The 27,108-nt window shown below is 39.8% G+C and overlaps 1 protein-coding gene across 1 annotated transcript in view; it reads left to right on the forward strand.

Annotated features, from left to right (window-relative positions):
- The window catches only part of TRPC4 (transient receptor potential cation channel subfamily C member 4), a gene marked incomplete at both ends in the record, with an annotated part of 106,034 nt that extends 100,901 nt beyond the window's left edge, over window positions 1–5,133 (forward strand). Inside the window, 2 exons of the mRNA XM_082005727.1 lie at window positions 1,770–1,859; window positions 4,417–5,133. Coding sequence (XP_081861853.1) covers window positions 1,770–1,859; window positions 4,417–5,133 — 807 coding nt within the window. The remainder of the gene's footprint in view (window positions 1–1,769; window positions 1,860–4,416) is intronic.
- Window positions 5,134–27,108: the final 21,975 nt, after the last annotated feature.

Here is a 27,108-nt window from a genome sequence, read left to right on the forward strand (position 1 = left end):
AGGTCTTCATCATGGAAAAAAAAGAAGAATTTAATGAGAAAGCAGAAAAAAAAAGAAAAAGAAAAGAAAAAACCACAAAATGCATACTTACTTCATCCTCTGCAAACACACATAGTATTTTTGGTGTTCAAACAATAGCGTTTGAGAAGTAGGGTTGTCTACTTCGGGGTGGAAAAGGGTATCTCCTAGAGCAATAATATACTAACCAGTATTTTGCCCACTGTACCATGGATTGCATTTAAAAAAGCAAACACATAGTCACACCTCCCAGCTGGGATTCATCAGGATCATATGGGCATGCTCCACCAGAATCTGCTTTCCATCTCTCTGGCTCTGATCCCCCATAGACAACTTCCTGTCCCTTAATAACCCCTCTGCCTAGATCCTCTGTAAGCTGTTCTACTTCATCCTCCCTGCTGCAGCCTCTGATTTTCTGAGATTATTGTAGCACAAGGGATGAATTTCAGATTTATTTTCAATTTTTTTGTGTGTTAAAAGGTCTGCAAGTTAAACAAGACGTGGGCTCTACACATGTGGGTTTGGTAATTAAAGGATTCCATATGGGAAATGACTAGGTAAACTAGGACTTTTATAACCTGAAAAAGAGAAGTACTGTGGGAAGTACAACAGGGATCTATAAAATCATGGTGAAGGTGAACACAGAGCAGATATTTACCATCTATCCGCAAACTGAATACCAGACATGTACTACACTGCATTAATAAGTCTGTAAGAAGAACTTTGAGAGAAGTGATTAGTCTACTCCAGCACACACTTGTAAGACTGTATCTGGAGCAGTGTGTCCTTCTTTGGGCCCCCCACTACAAGAGAGATGTTAACAGACTGGAAGGAATCCAGCAAAGGGCCACCAAGTTGGTTAGCGGGCTGACATAAAAGGAGAAGCTCGGATTTCAGCCTTGAGTAGGTTAAAGGGGATCTAATTGCTATTTTCAATAACATAGTGGGTGGTTAGAGATAAGAAGGAGCCAGATTTTTCTTGAAGGTGCACAGAAAAAGAACAGGAGTCAATGGATGCAAGTTGCAGGAAGGGAAATTCTGTAAGGAAAATCATCATCACAGTGAGGGTAGGAAAGAATTGGAAAAAGTTGCTCAGGGAGGCTGCAGCATCTTCGTCCTTGGAGATTTTCGACACTTGACTGGACATGGTCCCGAGCTGGATCAGACAGCCTTCAGGCATATCTTCCAACCAAAATAATTTTAGGATTCTTAGAAGTAGAACACAACAATGGAAACCATCAGAGAGCAGGTTAATAATAAACAACCCCCCAAGTGGAATTTTATTCCAGCTATACTGTGGAATTCATTGGCAGAGGATTTGCGGATGCTGAAAGTTTACAAGAGTTCCAAACATATAGGAAAACCTGCCACAGCCCGTTAAACCTAGAGCTATCATTGCTGATCCAGAAAGTCTCTGAATCTCACATCACAAGAGGTTTGGGATAGTATAGCTGGAAATAACATTATACAACCACACTAGACTTACACTCCTCAAGAGGCACCAGCAACTGCTCAGTCAGATTGCATGTTACTGGCATGAGACACACCTTTGGTCAAACCCAGTACAGCCCGTCTCAGGATAATTAATATGAGCACTTTCCATTGAAAAGCAGAACACATTTTCAACCAGATCTAAGGTTTGTACACTTTTTAACATGTTTCTAAAGCACAAAGAAGTCCAGGCAGGCCCAGTGAGTGTAGGTTTAGTAACTAATATCAGGAAAGCTAACACAGTATTTTATATTTTTTAGGAAGTTATGAGAAATCTGGTTAAGAGATATGTTGCAGCAATGATAAGAGACGCCAAAACTGAGGAAGGACTGACAGAAGAAAATTTTAAGGTATGAGTTTATTTATATGTTTACAGATGTTTTAGTAAGATATTATGAGACTGCAAAGCATATTTCTCACACTCCTCAGTTGTTCAGGTAGCATCTAACTTGCTTCCTAGGGTGGTGTCTGTGTCCTGGTGGACCACACACAGGTAGTACTGCGCGTGGACTCCTGCAATCCTCCTTCTTTCGTCAGCTGGAGCAATAATCAGTTTTATCAGCTAGTTTGAACTGTGCTCATATAAGGAGACACCAAAGTGGGACTAAGTGTGTGTAACAACACACTTGCTAAAGCAAGATGCAAATAGTTTCAGCACCTTAGGAAATAGAATTTTCCTGCTATGGAGTGCTGTTGTGCATTTGTTTGTATACAGAACACCTTTTATATGAGTTAAGAGATGGAAAACTTAAGTAAGCAGTCAAATATTAAAATCCTTTGGCACAGATGAAGTGAATAGGGCCGTATATATCACAACGCTTACATCCATTACTGTGTATTTCTAGCCTGAAACATTTTTGTTACTAATTGGCACCTCAAACTCCAAACATTCAAAATGATACTCATCTGCCTCAACTTAGGCACACAGAAGATACAGCCAGAGCCTGAGCTAATGGCTTCATTATTCATTCAGATTATCTTGAGTGCCATCACACGGCACGTACGGGACAACCAGGTGATCAGCCCCAGTCAACATGGGTTTATGAAGGGCAGGTTCTACTTGACTAACCTGATCTCCTTCTATGACAAGGTGGCCTGCTCAGTGGATGAGGGAAAGGCTGTGGATGTTGTTTACCTGGACTTCAGTAAAGCCTTTGCCACTGTTTCCCACAGCATTCTCCTGGAGAAACTGACTGTTCATGGCTTGGACAGGTGTACTCTTTGCTGGGTGAAAAACTGTTTGGATGGCCAAGTCCAAAGTGTTGTGGTGAATGGAGTTAAATCCAGTTGGCGGCCAGTGACAAGCGGTGTTCCCCAGGGCTCAGTACTGGGGCCGGTTCTGTTTAATATTTGTATCAATGATCTGGATGAGGGGATCGAGTGCTCCCTCAGTAAGTTTGCAGGATGACACCAAGTTGGGCGGGAGTGTTGATCTGCTGGAGCGTATGAAGGCTCTACAGAGGGATCTGCATAGGCTGGGTCAAAGGGCTGAGGCCAATTATATGCGAGTCACAAGGCCAAGTGCTGGGTCCTGCACATCAGTCACAACAACCTGATGCAATGCTACAGGCTTGGGGAAGAGTGGCTGGAAAGGTGCCTAGTGGAAAATGACCTGTGGGTGCTGATCAACAGCCAGCTGAGTATGAGCCAGCAGTGTGCCCAGGTGGCCAAGGTGGACAACAGCATCCTGGCCTGTATCAGAAATAGTGTGGCCAGCAGGACTAGGGAAATGTTCATCACCCTGTACTCGGCACTGGTGAGGCCGCACCTTGAATACTGTGTTCAGTTTTGGGCCCCTCACTACATGAAGGATGCTGAGGTGCTTGAGTGTGTCCAAAGAAAGGCAAGGAAACTGGTGAAGGATCTAGAGCACAAGTCTTCTGAGGGGCGGCTGAGAGAACTGGGGTTGTTTAGTCTGGAGAAAAGGAGGCTGAGGGGAGACCTTATTGCTCTCTACAATTACCTGAAAGGGGGTTGTGGTGAGGTGGGTGTTGGTCTATTCTCCCAAGTAACAAGTGATAGGATGAGAGGAAATGGTCTCAAGTTGCGCTAGGGGAGGTTTAGATTGGATATTAGGAAAAAATTCTTCACCAGAAGGGTTATTAAGCGTTGGAACAGGCTGCCCAGAGACAAGTGGTTGAGTCACCATCCCTGGAGGTGTTTAGAAGACATGTAAATGTGGCGCTTAGGGACATGGTTTAGTTGTAGACTTGGCAGTGTTAGTTTTATGGTTGGACTCAATGATTTTAAAGGTATTTTCCAATCCAAATGATTCTATGATTCTATGATTATCCCTTTAGAGAAAATGAAGAGAAATAGAGACCTCCTGAAGGCAAGTTGCCTTCTCCTGTGACAGGCCTTTAAGAGGCAGAGGTTGCACTGGCTGAAAGCAACCTGCAATGATTTGCTCTGACTTAGCTGCTAGCTGCCAAACATTGAGTGGAAATGCACGAAGCCCTACTTGTACCACTACTCACAAGGAAGCGTTCAAACATGTGTATGCCTTGTGTGTGCATGTGTCCCCATGTGTGTAAGGGATGGTGTTAAGAGATTATGCAGATGCTGTTCTTATAATAGGATAATACTTTCTAGCAGATTGGCTGTTGGTCTTTGAGTTGTCCATGCTCCTTCCTCCACCACTGTTGGTGATTTCTATGAGTAGTCTAGGCTAAAGGCACATTTCCTGTGAAGTTTCCTCTGATAACATTGATGCTCACTATTCTGTCTCATCTGGAAGATCCATTAGACAGTCTGCAAAGCACCTTGAAGATGCCAGGTATTATCCAGATGGTGAAGTTTATTACTGATCCCTAGCATAAGCCTATTTTTTTTCTTTTTTTAATTACAAGAGGAAAAGTCAAATTAGCTTTCATGCTCTGATATTTCATCTCTCTTCCTAATTTTTAGGAGTTAAAACAAGATATTTCCAGCTTTCGTTTTGAAGTCCTGGGTTTGTTAAAAGGAAGCAAGCTGTCTAATTTGCAGACTGCAAAGATGAACAAGGACACTGCCTCTCCTTCAGAAAATGAAGAAAATAGTGAGGGTGAAGGAAATAAGAAAGGAAAGAAAAAGACCTTCAGCCTGTTTGACATAACAACAATGATACACCCAAGATCAGCCACTATTGCCTCTGAAACACATAATGTAAGCAACGGCTCAGCAATGATGGTGTCAGAGTCCACTAAGGAGAAACAAAAGCGTGTGAATTTTGTGACAGACATAAAAAATTTTGGGTTATTTCACAGACGATCAAAAACAAACTCTGTGGAGCAGAGTACAAATAAAATATATACCGTTTCTGAAGAAGTTTCCCGTCAACAGGCAGAAGAACAATGTGAGAAAACTGCTGAACTGGAAGAGGGAGAACTGACCATGAACTGTGAATTAAACATCCAAAGTCCTGACGAAAAATGCATGTTAGCTGAGTCACAAAATAACAGCGAGTCGTCGGATTCACAGGAAGAGGGAAGTATTTGTGCTTCAGAAACAGAGAAAATGGAGTTAGAAAACTCAGAACAAGCCACACTGCAGGATCAGCTGGACAAGGAGTTGGACATTAGCATTGACTGTGATGGGAAACAGGAAACAGTTGATCAGGGTGATTATGTGATAACAAGGTTGTGATGCTTACAGGAGGAAGCATTTACAAATATATATATTTTGCATAGTGCTTTGGGGGGGGGTGTTTTAAGAATTATATTAGCAAATGCAGAATTACACTTTATAGTACTCAGCTGTGGCACATGATCTTGTAACATAATAAAGAGAAAGATAATACGGGGACCTTCTGTTTTGTAGCCTGCTTTAGCTTTCACTATTTGTTTTACATTTTTTAATAAATGGAAGCATCTTGTATTCTTGTACTGTTGCAATAACCCACAGAAACTTTTTAGCTATCTTTTTCAATTACAACAAATGCAATTTCTCTCATATGATAGTTGACTCCTATGATAAATATTTTTCTATGCAAATAAACAGTAGCTTAAGAGACTTGTAAGCCTTTATTTAACTTTGTAGGTTCTTAAAGATTCTGGGCACCATAATAATCTTAAGCGGCTCCTGTCAGCATAATTCATGTCAAGCTATTAGAATAATTTATCTAACTTGCTAGAATCTTGATTTGTTTCAAAAGCTATACAGAATCAAAAGATAGTGTATATTCTTTTATTTATTGAAGGAATATGAATACCTGTAAATTATGAAAGGTCAGTCTATCTAATTATTGAATTACAGCTGCTCCCTCCCAGCAAGAGGATTATCACCATGCTGATACCATTGTTCGAAATGCATTTGCAGGATTTGAAGACTATAAGAAAATGATTCTTATAGTAAAAGAAATATCCCTGGCTTGCTAAAAACCGATGACGGATTACTCCCCGGAAATCTGCAATCACAACAGCTACTGCTTCTTCAACCATTTATTTTTCCAAACGTGGACAACCTATGCACTTTAATATTCAACTGCTTCTTAGCTTTTGCCTTCACAATGCACTCGTATTTGCTAAGAGAAAGATACTTCAGGAATAAACAAAGATACAGTGATCCCCCAAGTACTTGGAAAAATACGGCAATTTGTTGAGAAGTTTTTAAAGGCAAGCCTTAAGACAGTTTCTTTGACAATTTCAGAGTTTGGGGGAACCAGATTGGAGGTTTTATAAAAAATACTTAGACACTTAAATGTACAAAGAAAACTTAATAGTATTTTTCATAACTGAGTGACTTATTGTCTTAGTCAAAAACAGTATTTTTAAAATTAAACAGTCTGTTTCTTTTTAATCAGAGACTGGTGTTCTACATTATTCAAAATGTAATTTTTCAAATTACTTAAGAATTACCACCCTCGAACACTCAGCACCATCCTTCTTCTCCCTTGGAAACATGTGAATATACCATATCAGTGTGGTCATTTCATTCTTAACTTTCCGAGCCCAGCCATGATAGATTTTGTAGTTCATATTAGCCGGTATTAAGGAACCTCCAGATGTATACAGGACACTTACTTTCCCAATGGAATCCATCACATGTAACTCCCACCTTGTAGGACCTGAAAAACCATACCGTTCTGGATCTAAACTATCCTGGTACTGAACTGAGTTTTGAAAATCTGGATAAACCCCTCCCATCTCTATACTTTTAGGTGAGTTTTCCAGCTCTGCTTTACGCATGTGTTACTCTCTCTGAGCTCACATATTGAAAGCTTCCTTCCTGCACATCTCTCTGTCCCATGGCACCTGGCAGTGAATTAGTTGAACCAGAATGGAAAATAGGAGCAGTAATTGGAAAATAGTTTGTATAGCTTTGCAACAATGCATTCAAACCACATTTGATTGCTAAGATATGGTTGATTTCCATCTTGGCCTCTTGCCTTCTCTGTGGACACCCTCTCCTTCACCTTTCTCTCCTTGTCCACCTTTAGATTGTGAGCTCCTTGGGGCAGGGCCTGTAGCTTTTTGGTTTGGAAAGCACCTGAATTATTACAAGCATAACAGAAATAAATAATAATAATAATGGTGGAATACTTCATATCATTTTTACTAGATCAAGTCTTTCAGAGAGTTCTCTTTTCTGCTGTAACATTTGTGCTAAGAATGACATAAAACCAATGTGTCACATGTTGTCCAAAGTTCTCTATAACCCAGTTAAGAGTCCTTCTCCACCACTGATTTATTTTTTTCATTCTTCAACATGGTTTGTAACATCTTGGAGTCATAAGCTTACTACTCTTTCACTAGCCAAATTAAAAACAAACAGTCCTTGCTTCCAAAGAGCTTTCAATGCATTCCAGCCATGTGGTTTCATTCCAGACAAAATGTGCCTGAGCGGAGTATTTATGATGCCACTGGCACCATTATCAGAGTAAGTTAACTACCACAGGTCTAAGAGCTCTGCATATTATTCTGACATCGTAAGAGCCTGTTTCTGCTGTGCTTGAAGTTCCTCACAGGGCAAAAATGCAGGACAGTTAACCTGAAACATCAGCCATGCCATCACATCATGACCCCCACTGTGCTGGGAATCGATCTAAGTCTTGGAGTAGATACAAGACAGAACATCAAAGGCAGCACAGGTGGACGATACCTAGGCATATTGTATTGCATAGCAATAGGTGGTCAGTCTTTTACTGTCTTTTTTCTTTCTTTTACTACCAAATATTGAAATGAAAGTCTATTAAATAAAGCATAATTCAAATCAACATTTGTTCTATTTTTATGTGATTCCTAGGCATCAAAGCCTGATCCCTTTCCATTTAAATTTAATGGCAAATAAACACCTCATTCTGTGGAAACAGATAAGACCCCCAAATTTGTCCAAACTTGAAATGGCGATGGACTTCTATTGCTTTTTAGACACCCGAAAAAACCTTCTTATTGGATGCCTCCAAGAGGACATCTGTGTCAAGAAAGATTTAGAGGTGCACAGATCAAGGTTTGTAATGCCACAGCAGAGATATTATTAACCTTTGCAAAGTTGAGCATACTTTCTCCTCAAAAGAAATAAAAGGTTCAAACCTAGCCATCCCTTTCTGCAGCCTCCATTAGCATCAGTATAGGAGGAACACAAAAAAAACCAGGATATAAACCCCTATAAAAGACAGTCTTTTGAAGCAGAGTTTAAAATCGTGAAATGGTTAGAGGAGTTAGAATGGTTAGAGGAGTTAGAATGGTTAGAGGAGTTAGAAAATTGACTAAATACAAAGGGGTTTAATCCCAGTATTAGGTTGTTCAGAATGTTCAGAAGTCACTTTAAATTTATACTGGTTTTGGGGGGTTGGGTTTTTTGTTTTTTTGTTGGGTTTGTTTTTTTTTTTCGTAAGGACAAAACCTGACTGCCCTTTGCATTTTCATCATCTCCTGGAGAAACAGAGAGAGTACAGACAGCACAACAGGACTCTTTTACCCTGGCATAGCTGAGCAGGAGCCAGCTTGGATTCTTGCAACCCAGTCCTCCCAGGAACTGCAGGTCTGAGCCAAAACAGACTGGGTAGTAGGTGTCTTTATCAAGGTTGCTTTGACTTCCACTCTACCCAGGCTACACATACAGTCAGAGGTCAGTGATGCAAGGACTGCAGGCTATGCTTTCAAAACAAAATTGCAAAAGCTGGCTCTGCATGCTTCGCTGGCCCTCAAGGGCACTGCAGAAGTGATAGCCACGCATCAGAGGGTTCAAACTGTGGGACCCTGTGAGCCAGCTGCAGGCAACTGCACTACCTGTATGTGGTACAATATCACCAGAGAGCAAGCCAGATAGATGACTCTCAGGGGGGAACCATGGCTCTGCAGCTGGTTTTAATCTTGTTTTCTTGGTCCACAGGTTGAGACCATTACATTTTGACTGGTATGGACGACACACCTCACACAAACTGTTTGTATAAGGCACTTGGCACACAGTACTTTTTTTTTTTGATAGATCAGGATTCAGTGAGAAATTCTACAACTTTCCTAACCTGAGTTTAATTGTGAATAAGTAGTGTCTAGTTTCCGAAGAATGCATATCTTCATCATAGCTGTAACTGTGGAGAGCTGTAAAAGGTGAGGAAATTTGGTGTTTGGGCACCCAAAAGTTCTTCAAGAGAACCTCTTCAAGAACAGCATCCTTGGACTAATTTTTCAGGAGGAGAATTTTTGTGTAGCTTCCTCACATGAATAAAGCGTAGACAAAAGACACAAAGATATGATTGTATGCCCATCTCAAATTCTGCTATATATGTATTGCAGGCTGTAACATCCCATTTCCTCTCTAAACCTCAGACAAATATTTAATCAGATTTTGGGAAGTAACATGAAAGAGAAAAGAAATGGCTCATGCTTAAAGAATGTGATGAGGCAATGAACTTTTGAATGCAGTTCAAAATATTTGGTATCAAGTTTTCTTCTGTGAATATGGAGGTACAAGCTGGACAACACTGTAAGAGATACATACAGCTTTAGTGGGTAAGGCAACCTCACAAAAACAATAGTACTGGTAATGGTAATGGTAGTGGTAGTGATTGCAGTAGTAGTAGTAATAATAGTAGCAGTACATGTTAAGCGCAGTAACAGCAAACCCATGAATTTACCCTAAGGAAGTGGAACTCCTCAATTCTAATCCCTGCTCTAAAGTTTGCCTGTTTTCCATGTCGAGCAACCATTCAATTACACCAGTAAGCTGTCACTGGGGACAACTGCCCTCCAACGTAAGTACTCTAATCTCTAGACTAAAAATCTTATTTCTCTGTGTTTCAACTCTTTGCCTAGCCTTTAGTTATGGACCCTACATTCACTGCAGCAGGAGCAGATTAGAGATCCTTCAAGACAGTTAAGTAGTTGGACATACTCCCAAATAAATTTCTGTGCTTAGGATGAGTTTGAACCTTCCAGATATGAAAAAGAATTGAACTCATTAAACTACATCAAATCAAGTTCACTAACCACTGATTTACTACTTGAGAAGTTGCCTTATTTGTGTAAGTATAAAAGAATGGAGCAGAGATGGCTCCTCATTAACATTAAAGCAGCCAAAGAAAAGTTGCAGCCTTCAACCTGCAATAGCATAGGACTGTAAGAGAACTCAGTCATACAATATACTTTGATTTCATCACAGGTCCCTCCATCACATTATTGTCTTCCTCAATCAATCTAATCCTCTGCTGTTGTTAAATATAGGTATAAAATGTTTATACACATAAATTATTTCAACTGTTTATATTCGTACCCTTTGGGCAGTTGCTATCTTTTAACTTCACAGCTTTTTCCTGACTAATGTTTGTTCTTCTGACTATACTCTTCCCCCTTCAGTCTTGGATTTCTTTGGGTGCAGTCCAAACCAATTATGCTATTTTCATTTTAACTCTCTTTAGTTGACTGTCACAGTTGCAGCCAGGTGCTGTGCAGCATTATGTGTTGCACTGTTCGTTATTGCTATGGCCTTTCAGTCTGGCCTTTAGTTCTTTGTAGTCCAATACCCTTCTACTGTGGAACTCAATTGGAACATTCAGAGGCCAATGCATCTTTCCATTTCAAACACTGTCCTTAGCATCAGATTCTCTTGGACAGAGATCCTTGCCTCCTTTGTACGTTTTAGAGGGAGTTTAGGTAGCCATCTATGACTAGAAACCCAGCTTTCCAACAGCTCATAGATTAAATGAATGCCAGTTCCACATGGTGCTTCTTCAGTATCTTTTCTCTCACCTCTCTTATTTGACAATACAATTGATGATGACCTTCTTATAATGCAGTCTCTTTAGGGCAACATACTCACTATTGCATTTTAAGAGTATATCACAACTGTGCTTGCAATAGGGATAGAGGAAATATTCAAGATGTAAAACAGGAGCTTCCAGAAAGACTAGGCCTCTAAAGATACTAATGCTTTCTAATTACTAATTACCACTACTAATGTTTTGTACTCAGGAAATTAGCAATAGAACCTCACACATGCAGAACTCGTGGGAAACTCTTCACTGCATGGAATCAATGAGGGTTACCGCATAAGAGCTTGCATACTTTTTATTCAATGGAACTGAAAAAGCAAGAATAGCCCTATCTATATTTGCTTCATATGCTCAACTTGAAAAAAAACCCAAGGCATTCACAATAAAATTATTCCACAAATGTTTAAACAGGCAATAAAAGTCCATGGTTAGTGAGGAAGATACAACAACCTTATAGAAATCCATGTATTTCAATTTAACTGTTAGTGAAAAGATGTTTTTCTCCTCTAGTAGAAAATTTTTATAGATCGAAATACTGTATCCCAAAACTCCAGTCCCCATTTTTAAAAAAAATAGAACAAAACCAAACCCCAAAACCCCAAACAGAAATACACAGATTTTTTGGACTTCAAAGGTTCATAGTTTTCTTAGTATAATTAGTACCCTATGAACATCTGAAAGTATTGAGCTAACCTTTCATAAATTTAATGGACAGCATAGGCTGCTCCTTAAATGTGGCCAAGTGAGAATAGTAACTGCAAAATAACTCATTCTGGTTAATGACTAGTGGCTTTAGTATACAAAAGACAGGAGATGCATACATCACCATTTTCTGAAAGTGTCGAGTATGTCTTCAAGTAAAATATACTTACTGTGTAGTAAGTATTCATACACATTCAGAGAAACTCATGAAGTCCTACACAAATACTGGTTTGTGCAATAGTTTTCATTCCTTTTTCTTCCTCTCATCTTCCCTGTCTGATGTTTTTTACAGAGAATATGTTGCTTCCCCAGTAAAGACAGATATCTTACACTCTTCTGCTACATGTTTCTAGAAGTAGACAGTAAGACCCAACAGTGCAATATTTTATGTTGCATCATCTGGAGTATGATCTGGGACCTTGTGTCCATAGTGTTACAGGACTGTTTACTAGGGAATACTAGAAATATTTCTGTTTGGGTGAATTACATGTGGTACTGAAAGATATCATTCATCCATATCACAAACATGAATACCCATATCCAGCTACCAAAACATGGAAATAATCTTTCTCCATGACTAATTTAACTGAATCTAGTTCTACCCCAAGAAAAAGAAGTAAGCATAAAAAGAAAATGGAAAGAGATACTTTTTTATGAAATTAGACTTAGTGTAGTGTTTATTAGTATCCTTCATTCCCTTTACTTTTATCAAGTGAAATTAAAAGTTTTGTTCTTTCAGCATCCATTTTTTAAATGACTCAGTTGCTTCCTTGGTTTGCTTTGCAATACACACAGACTTTGTATTTAATAATGAATAAGGATTTCATTAACTGAGAGATTGTAAGTCAGGAGACCATTAAGGGAGACCTCATCTGAGGACTGGTTCTACTGATTTTATTTTTACAGGATTATAACTTCACATGATGTAAAACTCCCTGACCATTTCCCAAATGAATGTACTGTCCTTGAATTACATGGCTCTGATCTGAAATCGGATCTGCATGGAGCAAGCATCAGATTTCAGACTCAGAGGAATGTGCTCTGCTCATTTTAAGAGTTTACAATAATTATTTGCTTTCAGGAGAGAGGCCCATTGGGTATGATTTATAGTCACTTTACAGCCATGTCTACAGAAAAACAACAATAATACAAAACATAGAAATGCACAATACATGTTGGAAGAACAGAATAATCAATTTCAGTATTTAAGCAAGACTTATTTTATTATTTTAAGACAGACTTCTGTCTAAAACAGGCCAACCCAAAACATCAGTCCAAACATCCAGACTTTTAGAAAGTCACACTCAAACCCCATTCTGGCCCAAATTTCCCTAGAGAAATGAATACTGAAAAAATTTATTCATTAAGGACTATGTATGGTGGGGAAAGAGCACTCCATTTTGGGAGCTACTTCTTTTTTTTGTTTGTTTATTTTCTATTTCTGCTGAACACGAATAACCCCTGAAACCTGAAATATTCCCATACACTCACACCCTGGAGCTGATGAAGAGAGAACCAGATGTATGTTACTGAGCCAAGATTTATCCAGCATGGTCAGGGTAAGTAAGTGATGAAAGACCAAGTGAAAGCAATTACAAAACTAAAACTGGCTGTTAGTACTGCAAAATAAAAAAGTTTCTATAAGAAACTAGGAAAAATGCAATTTCCCTGGGAAATCAATTTTCCACATAAAGAGAGTATTAAAATCTCATTTGAAGTATTCGCAATAGTCAGCTTCTGAAATCTCACCTGGGATTTGCTTACTTATCTTCTGTGACACTGTCACCAGTGTCAAAGAAAGCATAACAACATTGACTTCTGTTATCTCCTGACTGTGTCAAAGTGATTCTTCAAACTAGGAGCAATATTTCAGTCTTTATTTTGGCTTATTTTCCTCTCTAGCCTGTTTCTTTCTCAGTTTGAAAAACAGAGAAGGAATAGAATTGGAAGATTTATTTAGTTAACATCCTTATACTTCATGTGAGAATAACTATCCCTTTAAACAGAGATAATGATTAATCTCAGATAGTTACATTGCAGAGCAAGATGGAATAACTCCTCTCCCTACATCTGTTTAAGATAATAGAAGTGCTGGAAATTTTAGAAGCATGTTACAAACATATTACTCTGTATTATTGCTGCATCTACAGGCCAAGACTGCTGCCTATTGGAAATATTTGTACCTGCAGCTGTTGCAGTTTGACGCAAGGCTAAGCTGCATGTTATGAATAGGAGGGCTATATCTCAGTTCCCACAGCACCTGAGTGGGAATAGCTGTAACAAACAGAGTTTATGAAGAAAACACAGCATACTAAGTCACATCCTCAACACCTGCTTCAGGTATCACACAAAATCATACAGTCAATGGTTCCCTGAAACCAATTCAATCAGTAAATCATAGAATCTTTGGATTGGAAGGGACCTCTTAAGGTCATCTAGTCCAATGCCCCTGCCATGACCATCTTTACATCTTCAACTAAATCAAGTTGCTCAGAGCCCCGTCCATCCTGACCTGGAATGTTTCCAGGGATGGTGCATCTACCACCTCTCTGGGCAACCTGTGCCAGTGGTTTACCAATCTCAGTGTGAAAAATTTCTTCCTTCTATCTAGTTTAAATCTACCCTCTTTTAGTTTAAAACAGTTACTCCTTGTCCTATCGCAACAGGCCCTCCTAAAACGTCTGTCCCCATCCTTCTTATAGACCCCCTTGAAGTACTGGAAGGCTGCAATAAGGTCTCCCTGGAGCCTTCTCTTCTCCAGGCTGAACAATCCAAACTCTCTCAGCTTGTCCTCAGAGGAGAATTGTTCCATCCCTTGGATCATTTTTGTGGCCTTCCTCTGGATCTGCTCCAACAGCTCCATGTCTTTCCTGTGCTGAGGGCTCACTCCAGAGCTGGGCGCAGGACTCCAGGTGGGGTCTCACCAGAGCACAGCAGAAGGGCAGAATCACCTCCCTCAACCTGCTGGTCACAGGTTGGATGCAACTCAGGAGACAGTTGGCCTTCTGGGCTCTGAGCACACATTGCTGCCTCACGTTTGGCTTTCCATCCATCAGTATCCCCCAAGTCCTTCTCGGCAGGGCTGCTCTCAATCCCTTCATCCCCCAGCCTATACTGATACTGGGGCTTGCTGCAACCCAGGTACAGGACCCAGAGCACTTGGCCTTGTTGAACCTCATGAGGTTAACACGGGCCCATTCCTCAATCTTGTCCATGTCCCTCTGGACAGCATCCCATCCCTCAGGCGTGTCAACCGCACCGCTCAGCTTGGTGTTGTCTGCAAACTTGCTGAGGGTGCACTTGATCTCACTGTCATCTATCGATGAAGATATTAAAGAGTACTGGTCCCAATATAAATGACATAGGTGAACAATATACATACCTCTATGTTCACTTTGGCTCTTTCTCTTCCAGGCTTCTTTCTGGTTTTCCAAATTCTTTCCCCTTCTGTTTCTATCTGTATTTAGTATCAATTCTGCATTCTTCTAAATTCAGTCCTTCAGTATCTCTTCCTCTTCCACCATTCTTTTTCTTGTTCTCATATCTCCTATTTCTTCTGCATACTTTATTTTCCTCCTCTGCCCTTGATGTTCACTCAGTCAAGTTATTCAATCACACACAATTTCTGAACTAGTATCTTCACACAATATCACAAAAAAATGCAACCAGTCTTTCAATGTGATTGATCTTTTCTTAGTCTCACGTGTTGCGTGACCCAAATCAAGTATTTTTTTTTAATTATTTGTCAATATTAAGCACAAGGCAGAACACCAAAGAACTCTTTTTATGTCGGGGGTTCATCACATTACATGATATTTTTTCTGCTGACTTTGGGTTATGATGCATTAAACAGACACTGCAAATAATGGAGAGTACTCTAAAAGCTTAAGCTGAGAGTGAAGAAAACCATATCCGGCTGAAACTACAGTTGGAACTTACCTCCAACACAGTTTGGTTAAGACATTTAGTCTAATACACCTACTCACACAATAGGAACATCTGTTTTTTAATGATGATATGCAATGAGGATTTAGGATTATATTTCTTCATTTTAATTTCCAGCCTGGGGCCTTTTTTGTGTTTTATGCCTTCCTATCTGAGGTTCATACTGATGCTTTCAGACAGAACCATTTCAGCTAATGGAACAAGGAAGTGAACACGAAGATGACTAAAGCATTACCATCATTTGCAGGAAAATCTACTAACTGATATTTGTTCCTTCTATAAACTTTTTAAATACAAATGAATTTTAAAAAATTAATTGAAATAACCTACTCTTTTTTTTTTTTCTAGTTTCATAGTTTGTTTTTTGGCTATGAAACAAAATTTTTGCTTTTCAGCTCTTTCCCAGAAATGTTCTATCCTTTCATTCCCTGGGAATATCTTGTATTTTAGTAGCATGTTTTCGTCTCTTAATCGTGTTTTGTTTGCTAATCGTGACCTTGTGATCTTTGTGTTTTTCCAGTAAATGACTTGGACATGTTTAGGATGTGCTTTTGATTTGGCATCAAGGCAGTAAACAAGCATATATTTTTAATATCCAAGCATGCTTCCTAGTGCCTAGACCATATCTTTTCACAGAGGTTCTTGAAATAATCACAGCAGAGGGGAAGCTAACATTTGATTTATTGCACTGTGACTCTGTTAACTAAATATTGAATATTAAACACTTCACTGCTATACCTGGAAACAGACTTAGACATTTCTATTAAAAAAGGTAGATGCCAACTCTTTGTTTAACACCCAAGCTTTCTTCACAATTTTTGAGGATTAGAAAGAAAACCTCTGAGTATCAAGTCATTTCAGCTACTCTGGGGAAAACTGAAGAGGCAAAGGGGAAGGAGGCATTTCCCTCTGGCTTAGACTCCTAGGTGAGAAGAGGACTGGTCCTCTTTCCAAAATATTGGTAGACCTATTTTATAGGACACTCAGCTCAGAAGAAAAGGTTCCAATTCTCATTCTTTCTGAGGTGCACATCTAAAAAAGATTGTCCATATCTCAACGATCTTAGGCAACCTAGAGGAAGCTTCCCACTATTAGGTGAAATATATACTGTAGAAGAAGCCTGTATTTCCCAAACCCGAACTAAGCACCCTGAAGAATTTCTCCATGTCTTCTTATTAAAAAAAAAAAAGATATTTATAAAGTAGAAAAAGTCTAACAGAAGAACCTAAGACAGATGCGTATTAAAATAAAAATCTGTTGGATTTGGCATTTGTCCCAGCTACAACACTCTGTCTCTGATGGGACTTTATTACGGTATCAGCAAGTACCACTTTACCAGCAAGTATCTAGGTCTCCCCCAAGACTACTAGAGTTTTCTCAGCATTAACCTATTCTGGTATGAAAGGCTGACCATAACCCAGACCTAGCTGGGAAAATGCTTGGCTTGCCAAGAGCTTGTGTCTCTCTGGCACCATGAACTTGAAACTGCACCTTAGCCCAGGCTGCAGAGGGTTCTTCGTTTGCAAAGAAAGGCAGCCACCGAGCGGCTGCTGTGACTTCATCAGCAGCACCTACACCATGAATTTGAGCCCACAAGTATTTCTGGAAGCATCCTAGCCCCACCCACTAAATCCCTGGGAACACAAATATATCAGATGCTAAGCATTCACTTGAATCCCATAGCAAAAAAGCGAAGATGTGGCTTAAAATAATTTCTCTCTTATCCTTGTTTCTGCCTTGAACAAATTCAGGGATTGATGTCTAATATACTGTGAAATAGAAGCAGCTGGTGTTTGCAGCATTAGATTATTTGTTTGACCTTGCCTTTGAAAAACCAAATCTAGGAAGAGATTTTGGTGACTAGCTGTTGCTCCATTAATCTTTTAATTGTCCATTCATTTTTGATGGCTTATTCTTGATGCTTATGAAGAACTACTTCTCACCTATTTTTATCACTTCAGTATTGTACAACCTCAAAGTGAATTTTCAGACCTTTGTAGAGAATGTACAGATCCCAGGTAACATTACAGTAAAAAAGGAAACCTTTCAGAACATCTAACAATCTTGAATATGTTCACAATACAGGAATTTTTAAAAATTAGAAAGGACAAAAAAGTTTATGAATTAAAATCAGTGTTTTATACATACCTAAAATGACAGATCCAGGGGAAAAAAATAAAAAAAAATCAAAAACTGAAGTACTGGAGTAGATTTATAGGTCTGAGATGAACACACCTGGAAGTCTAAGACTATTTCCAAAAAGGTTTTAGGACACAAACAGGAAAATAAGGTTGATTTTCCATACTTGGAATAACTTAACCTGAAAAACATGTCTTCTTTTTATTAAAAAAAAAGTAATGCTTTGTAAGTTCTGTTCTTACTGACTCAATATTTATTTCGGAGAACTCTCTGTTATTTCAGAAAACTTTTGGCAAAAAGTTTTTTTTTCTGCTCTGGAAAGGACCTTATTCTGACCAGGAGTAAACAGTCCTCGGTCTACAAACACTACACTGCTTAGCTTTCCGCATACAAGTATGCCCACTGAAACTGAGAGTGGATTGAACTACAGATTGAATGTACACATTCAGCTTCCCCTTGCAAAATGACTGGCCTCTTTTCATTTTTATATTGCTATGTTGACACTAATCAGTCAATGAAACAGCAGAAGTTTCTCTGCATTCTAATGCATGGTGGTATCAGTTGCCTGCTTTGAAAAATACTAGAATCTTCAGGAAAAGGGCGGTACATTATTAGATTCTCATGTCAAAATACCAGCATGATTTAGCCTGATGTAATCAAATACAGAACACTTTAAAACTCAAAAATGCTTTGCTTTATGAAACTCAAAGGGAGTATTTCTCCTCAAAAGTTGCCCAGAGTTTTGACAGAGACCTGCAGGCTTCAGCTCCAAAACCCAAAGGCTATCATGGATTAATGCTAACTGGTTCGTTGTGATGTTTCTGAGGTTTTTTACTTTAGCACAAAAGGTTCCCAAGCCTCTGAGGAAAGCCATGAATGTGAAATATAGTCAAGCTTTACACAATAGCTTAACTCAGCATGGCTGACTAAGAACCTGCTTGTGACACTAAAGGGCAAGAAGAAAATGCACAGGCAGTGGAAGCAGTGACATATGCCCTGGGATGAGTACAGGGACGCTGCCTGGTTGTGTAGGGATGAGGTCAGGAAGGCCAAGGCACAGCTGTAGCTGAACTTGGCAAGGGATGCAAAGAATAACAAGCAGGGCTTCTACAGGTATGTCAGCCAGAAAAGGATGGTCAAAGGAAGTGTACACCCCTGATGAACATGACTGGCAAACGGGTAACAACGGCCAAGGAGAAGGCTGACATACTCCGTGACTTCTTTGTTTCAGTCTTCACTGGCAACATGAATTCTCACACACCTTGAGTGAATGGACTGCAAGGCAGGGACTGGAGGAGCAAAGTTCCCCAACACTGCAAGAGAAGATCAGGTTTGAGACCACCTGATGAGACTGAACATACACAAGTCTATGGGACATGATGAGATGCATCACAGAGTCCTGAGGGAATTGGCTGATGTAGTTGCCAAGCCTCTCTCCATGATATTTGAGAAGTCATGGCAGTCAGGTGAAGCCCCTGGAGATGGGAAAAAGGGAAACATTGCACCCATTTTTAAAAAGAGTAGCAAGGAAGACCCTGAGAAGTACCGACCTGTCAGCCTCACCTCTGTGCCTGGGAAGATCATGAAGATCCTCCTAGAAGCAATGCTAAGGCACGTGGAGGACAGGGACATGATGTGAGAAAGCCAGTATGGCTCCACCAATGGCAAGTCCTGCCTGACCAACCTAGTGGTCTTCTATGATGGAGTGACATCAGTAGGTAAGGGAAGAACCACTGATGTCATCTATCTGGACTTCTGTAAAGCCTTTGACAGTGTCTCTGACAACATCCTTCTCTCTAAATCGGAGAGATGTGGATTTGATGGGTGGGCTGTTGGGCGGATGAGGAATTGACTGGATGGTCATATCCAGAGGGTAGTGGTCAACGGCTCAATGACAAGGTGGAGATTGGTGACAAGTGGTGTCCCTCAGGGGTCCTTACTGCGACCAGTACTGTTTAATATCTTCATCAATGACATAGTGGGATCAAGTGCACCCTCAGTAAGTTTGCAGATGACACCAAGCTGAGTGGTGTGGTTGACATGCCTGAGGGATGGGATGCCATCCAGAGGGACCTGGACAAGATTGAGGAATGGGCCCATGCGAACGTCATGAGGTTCAACAAGGCCAAATGCCCTGGGTCCTGTACCTGGATTAAGGCAAGCCTTGGTATCAGTACGGACTGGGGGATGAAGGGATTGAGAGCAGCCCTGCCGAGGACTTGGGGAATACTGATGGATGGAAAGCCAAACGTGAGGCAGCAATGTGCGCTCAGAGCCCAGAAGGCCAACTGTCTCCTGGGCTGCATCAAAACAAGCGTGGCCAGCAGGTTGAGGGAGGTGATTCTGCCCCTCTGCTGTGCTCTGGTGAGACCCTACCTGGAGTCCTGCATCCAGCTCTGGAGCCCTCAGCACAGGAAAGACATGGACCTGTCGGAGCGGGGAGGACCACCAAAATCATCCGAGGGATGGAACACCTCTCCTGTGAGGACAGGCTGAGACAGTTGGGGTTGTTCAGCCTGAAGAAGAGAAGGCTCTGGGAAGACCTTCTTGCAGCCTTCCAGTACTTCAAGGGGGCTTATAAGAAAGATGGGGACAGACTTTTTAACAGAGCCTGTTGTGATAGGACAAGGGGTAACTTTTAAACTAAAAGAGGGTAGATTTAGACTAGATGTAAGGAAGAAAATTTTCACAATGAGGGTTGGGGAAACACTGGCACAGGGAGGTGGTAGATGCCTCATCCCTGGAAACGTTCCAGGTCAGGTTGCACAGGGCTGTGAGCCATGTTGATCTAGTTGAAGATGTCCCTCCTCATTGGAAGGAAGTTGGACTAGATGACTTTTAAAGGTGCCTTCCAACGCAAACTATTCTGTGATACTATGAGTCTTGTGAAAAGGCTCCAGAAATTCCTGAATACTGTTCTGTTTTTACTTTCTCACTAACATGACTTAATTCTACCTTTGTAATGAAACTCTCCACATTATATTAGGTCTCATGTCTCAAGGGACCTACAGGAGTCTAGAAACATATTGATTTGGGCTCTTTTTTGTTTATGCTGCATTGCACAGAATTCTGCTGCTTCCTCAGGACCTTCTTTTAGGTAGCTATTAAAGTAAAACAAGATCCATCCACAGGCCCTGCTTGGAATTCATCTTTAGATCCAGTATGCTGTTCCTCAAAAATAATATCAACAATGTGAATGTCCTGTATGCTCTATGTTGCAAATACATAGATGCAATATTTCAGCTTTTACCAACACTATTTTTTTATCCATTTCCTCCTTCTCTATTTATACTTTCCTCTCAGCTTACAGGAAAATTATCCATGACACCAGTATTGGGACAATATTAACAGTGAGTCTAGATTTGAGCTCAGCATCTGCCTCTTCTTCTGGAATAAGTATTTCTGGTTAATCCTCAGACATTATGATAACATTTAAAGCTTTCCTTACGTATAGGAAAAGGATGTTAGTGAAATTTTTAAGGTAGGGTCTTTTTTGTTTGTTTGTCTTTTGCTTTATTCTGATCATTGATTTAGTTTTGTGTAAGAGATTGCAGAGTAAACTATACTACACTATACTATACACACCAAACAATCACACTTGCATATTTTAATTGTATCTGGTTCCCATTGTGATCAAAGACATGAGTACAACCCTGTAACTGGGAAATACAGGGCTTACCACAGACTGATCCTACTGTTAAAATACGGAGGAGAACAAGAACACATTACTATAATAATGTCTCCATGACAGTAATTACATGTCATAGGTGTGGAAAAAATCATTACAATTGGGAAAAAGATTTCTATTAGATTATCAATTCCCCTGTATGACAGAGGTAAGGAAAAAAAAAGAGTCTATAGTGTTTCTGAGTGATATAATTAAAATTTATTATCTGTTCATCAGGCACTGTCTGAACTGTTACAAGTTTTTGTGACAGCCATGCCCTAGAAAGCCAGAGCAGGTAAGATCCTAGTTTACATATACACCCTCCGAAAGTTTTGAGTTGAGAAGGCAGACAGATTTAGATGACTCCATAGGATTTTTTTTTAAGAAAACATAACATGGACTTTGAGTTGAGCTTTTACCAGTTTACATGCAACTTTTTAACATGGGCATATTAATTTACCTTGTAATTATCATTCATAACACATATTTACATGACTATTTCCCTTCTTGCTTAGGCCATACATTTCCTGTTATCTTATTTAAATTATATAAAACTAACTGGTTTACTAAATCTGGTGAACAGAGTTTGGGCTGTAGATTGTGTATAAGCAGTTTCTTCTGTGTACTCAATATCCAAACATGAACTGTCTGGTCTTGATTAGCTCTGATGAGTCACAAAATGTTTGTAGTGGCTGATGCTTGTTAAGCTTTCACCTGTCTAAGGCAAAGCAAAGTCAAAGTGTTCCAAGCAGCTTTTAAAGTTCATTCAGATCTACAAAGTATTTTAGTGAGTCTGTTTTAAATAGTTCATTGGAAACAAATTTAAGTTTGTGGGCTTTGGTTTTGTTTTTCAAAAAAGTGTTCAGATAATTCTAGTATTTATTTACTGGAATGTATTTTGGTTTAGCTTAAGATCCATGCCTGCTATTTGGGTTTAGGAAAAGATTATGTAGAAGTAACACAAAAATAAGCCAGGGCAAATTAAACATACTTAAAAGACGCTTTCATTTTGATCGACTCTGTATGTAGGAAGCTGAAGTCTGCAATAATGAAAGGCTAATTTAAAACAATTGAAATTGAACCATTATAGGAGCAATTATCCTAGCTGAAGGTTTATGTTTTTATATCCAGAGTTTAAAGGGAGTGTAATGTGAAGTGCCCTTTGCTATATCTGTAAGGGGGAATAAAAGGTCCATTTACAATCCTTATAACAATATGGCATTGGGCTTAAAGCTGCCAAGCACCAAGAGTAACGGTTGAAATGCTTTCATGCAGATAAGTTTTCATGCTGAAATCTCCTGGGTTCTGATGTCATTTGTTTAATAATATAATGAGCACTGAACTTTTACATCCCTGGTTCATAAGTTCACAGAAACAAGAAAATTCACATTCTGCTCTACACAAGAGTCAGCTGAGTCTCTATAGATATTTTTGGAAAGAACTTAGATAACTGTTTTTTTAAAAAAACGTGTATCTAATAGAGTATAAAGACAACAGTTGCCCAGTGGTATGTGGTGAATGGGCAAGAGACGTGAGCAAAAACTGAAACACAGGAAATTCCATTTAAATATAAGAAAAAACATTTCACTGTGAGGCTGATCAAACACTGGAACAGGTTTCCCAGAGAGGTTGTGGTGTCTCCATCCCTGGAGATGTTAAAAACCTGACTGGACACAGCTCTGAGCAACCTGCTCTAGCTGACTCTGCTCTGAGCCTGGGACTGGATGAGGCAATCTCCCGAGGTACCTTCCTGCCTCATTCTTTTCTACCTCTAGTCTTTTAAATCTGAAGAGCCTGCGATTCAAACAGTACTGCTGGAAGAACTGCCATATGAACATATTCTCCCCATTGACAGTTTCATTACTTATTTTTTAGATTTGCAACACAGTGAGTTCCTGGAAGCCTCCAAGAAGGAAAACCTGAAAAATTGAAGAGTTTGCTTGTAGACAGCCCAGGAGTTAAGTTCTCACCTCATTTGTCCACCTACAATGAGAACTGTATAGAGCCTGGCAATGCAAGCTGCTTTGTGGCAAATGGCACCAGGGGTAAAGCCTGCAATGTACCACTGAACAGGGTACACAGAACGTAACCCTGAGGTCAGGGAAGACACATGACCAATCCTAAGCTTCTTTACAGGCTGAAATCCATCCATTCTTGAGAGATCTGTGTCCAATATGATCAATTCTTCCTCCCTGAGGGCAAGACCTCAATACTGGAGATGGGAGGGGTGCTAGTAAAGCACCCAATTCCTGTGGCCTGTGGGGTCGTTTTTTAGACTGAGAAGGGGTAATGGTTTTAAACTAAAAGAGGGGACATTTAGACTAGATAGAAGGAAGAAATTTTTCACACTGAGGTTGGTAAACCACTGGCACAGGTTGCCCAGAGAGGTGGTAGATGTCCCATCCCTGGAAACATTCCAGATCAGGTTGGATGGGGCTCTGAGCAACGTGATCTAGTTGAAGATGTAAAAATGTTCATTGCATGGTGGTTGGACTAGATGACCTTTAAAGGTCCATTCCAACCCAAAGATTCTATGATTCTATGATTCTGTGTGCTTTTTCTTATAAGGAGGGTGGGCGTAGAAAGAATTTTGTACATCTGAGGAGGTTAAGATGCATACAAAGGTTTTAAACTCGATAGTATTTCTATTGCAGCAGACTATATTTTCCAGATAGTCTGTAATCATTGCCATGGACAATTATACAGCAACATGTTTGTTAAAGTAACTATTATTTACTTTATAAACTGCAATGACTCATTTAAACTCTTGCTATTTATTATGTCAGAGGATACTTATTCACTTCCTAGAGGACCCCTGCCACAGTTAACTATAGCTTTTCTTTGAGTCATTACTCTCATTCCAGCATCTGCAGTCCTTAGAGAGATGTTTACCGCACCAGCCAGTAACTTGATAAGGCTATGATGTATAAAACAAATGAAGGAAAATTCTCTGTTCTGGAACATAACCTTCTTTAGTAGAGTAGGTGCCTTTGAAATTCCTTTTTAATGTTTATGAGCGGTCACTTATTTTTAATCTGAGCCAACTACAACTCAGCTATAAAGCTGAAGAGCAAAATAAGTTAGTTTATTTTTAAAAAACTTTTTCTAAATTTAGGGGTGTTTATCTGAAAATAATTTTAAAATACCCAAGTATAAAATATTTAACCATGAGTCTTCCTTTTTTTTCCATTCAACTCATATCAAACTGACACTAGAGTTATTTTTTCAGTAATGGCTAAAGGAACTCCTCTCACTTCTGTTTGGTTTGTGTGTTACGTTCATCTTCAGATTTGTATCCTCCTTTCCATGACACTTATCAACACTTATGAACTACAGCAGTTAGATAAAGGGTAAATGCAAGACATCTGATTGAAGTGAACAGTTGCATTCAGTTTCCATTTATAATTTCCTGATCCTAAACCATAGCACTGGCCCAGACTCAAGGAAGGACAGCTTTATCAGTTCTCAGTAGTCCCAAAGGGCTAAGCAACGTAATCTGAATACAGCTCTCCACAGACATAGCTCCTCAGCCACAGCTTTTACTCTGAGGGCAGTAAGAATAATGGCAGCAGATCTATCTGGTTACTGTTCTTTGCAGTCCCTTGATGCTTCCTGAGACAGGAATGTTTTGCCTTCCCTAGAAGAACTGACTTTGAACTCAGACAGTGAGTTCCATTTAGTACCTCCAGTTCTATGTCTAGTGTATACAAAAATGTTTTAGTCACACAAGGAGGTGAACATGTTGTTGCAAACACATCAACACTTCTTGTTGAATAGAAGAACTCATTAGCCTTAGTTCATGTTTTTTTTGATGCTGGGCAGACTGTGGTTACTCTTGAATAGCAAGAATACCATAAATAATCTTCCATCTTCTATTTACTTCATTTTGTTGTCAGACATCTTTGCATTTCAGGGGTCATTCACTTAGACCAATAGACTTTCTCAGATTAAGATTTCTGCAGTCTCTTAAGGATTTTCAAGCATGATGTATTGTTCTGCACTGGAAGGCAGCAGCTGGAGCAAGATTCTCTGTGGTCTGCACTTCAACACAAAAGCATACAATGCACATTAACCCACACAGCCCACCTCTACAACAGGTGCCAACAATATCATCACAACCCAGGACCAATGCAAAGTTTCTTGGCTCTGCTGTGTTTACAGGATGTGTTCTACCAAATTTATTTTCCATAATCATTCTCTGAAACCCACCAAATTAATATTTGCCGTTTCCAGAAGCTGTTTCTGCAAAGGAACCTTGCCTGCAGAAATAATCACAACTAGAACACAAATCTTATGTCTTTAGATATTCAGGACCTATAAAGATTGGCAAGTGTTAGCCCTCAATTGAATAGGAAAATAAATAAAACAATGTTTGGGAGAAAATAAATAAAACAATGTTTGGGAACTAAATATACACCATAACCAGATCGATTAATTTGCTGAAATGTATTCATATGTTTAATTTTTCATTTCATAAACCGTAAACTCCAGGGTAGCTGCTGAAAAGATACCTAGTGAGAACCTCTGTAGTGAGAAAGTTAAATTAATCAAAGTCTTATGGAGAAGAAAAGCCCTCGAGACATCTTGTGATTTAAATCCAAACAAATCCACTCTTGTCTTCAAACATAAATAATTAAAAAGAAAAACTAAGTTTTTATCAGGAGAATCAGATCTTTCTCACGGTATAAAATGTCATTTGTTGAGACAGATAATACTATACAAATCTTGGGAGGGAGAATTCAACAGTTCACTGTGACTACTCAGGAAGACAAAAGGATGCACAACACATCCCACCCTGCACCTTGCTAAATAGGTATTTAAGAACTGTTTGAGCAGCCTTCCAACTCCACCCTTCCTCGCAGGTCGTAGGGACCAACACTAGTATGACACCCCCCCAGCAAAACACCACCCCTTGAACGTATCTTCATGAAAAACTCCACCCCTGGTCCTTACTGTATGGTCTGTAGAACAAAAAAACCAAGAAGGGTACACAATTTTAGTGGTGTGGGTGGCAGGTTGGTTTTGTCCTTTGCCAAGTTGCTTGGAACCAGCTGGAAACGGCTGTGACTGGCACAGGGCAGCCCCAGCCTCCTTCGGCAGAGCCCACCCTGCAGCCCTGGGATCAGATGTCTGTTGTTATTTAATGACATCTGCTCAAGATGCTCCCAAACGTAGTTTCTTCTGGAGATGAAGAGCAACCATGTGCTGTATAAGAGCTCAGTTCTCCAAGATCCCTTTCTCTTAAATCTCTGCCCAGAACCGTAGCTGTGGCAGGGGCGGGGGTTCTGCAGACAGAAATTAGGCATTTCAAGATCCTTTGTGTTTGAACTTCTGAGAATCAGTCCAAAGCCAGGTGCCATTTCTGATGGCACCTTCAGCAAAGAAGAGTTTCCTAAACTCTGTGTGCACGTGACTGCCCAGTTACACAGGGATTTAGAGGCTGGGCCGTGCCCTCTGTTCGCGTATATCTTGTGTCTATACACACTTCAAAAGTCCAGGGCTTCGAAAAGTTTTTTTTCTGCAGCTTTGATGGTAACAGTCAGAGCTTTAAGGCAAGTTTGGGCAAGGCATCAGCATACACATGCAGTTGCTCTGTAATGACACAAAAGCCACATGCAGTCACAGCGCTCATTAAATGTTAGCAGTACGTCTAGTGAGAACTTTACATATAGTTTGGACTGATTATAATCTATTTTGACAGCCTCATTCTCATTTATATATTTTCCATTTTACTTTACTCTGGAAGTCTTAAGGGCTTCCTTAAAGTGCATGCAGGTTTATTTCCTTTCCATTTCAGCCACCCTTATCCTGCCAGAGGGAGGTGTGTGAAATAGGAGGAGGCCTTAAGTATTTTTAAGCAATGGTGTGACAAAGGGCAAAGCATTTGGAAGTACTGCTAAAAATGACAGAGCAAAGCATTACATTTTTCGCTATTAACCTCTATGCCTACACCATC

The sequence above is a fragment of the Phaethon aethereus genome (genome assembly GCF_964289735.1).
Source record: "Phaethon aethereus genome assembly, chromosome: 1".
Lineage (NCBI taxonomy): Eukaryota > Metazoa > Chordata > Aves > Phaethontiformes > Phaethontidae > Phaethon > Phaethon aethereus.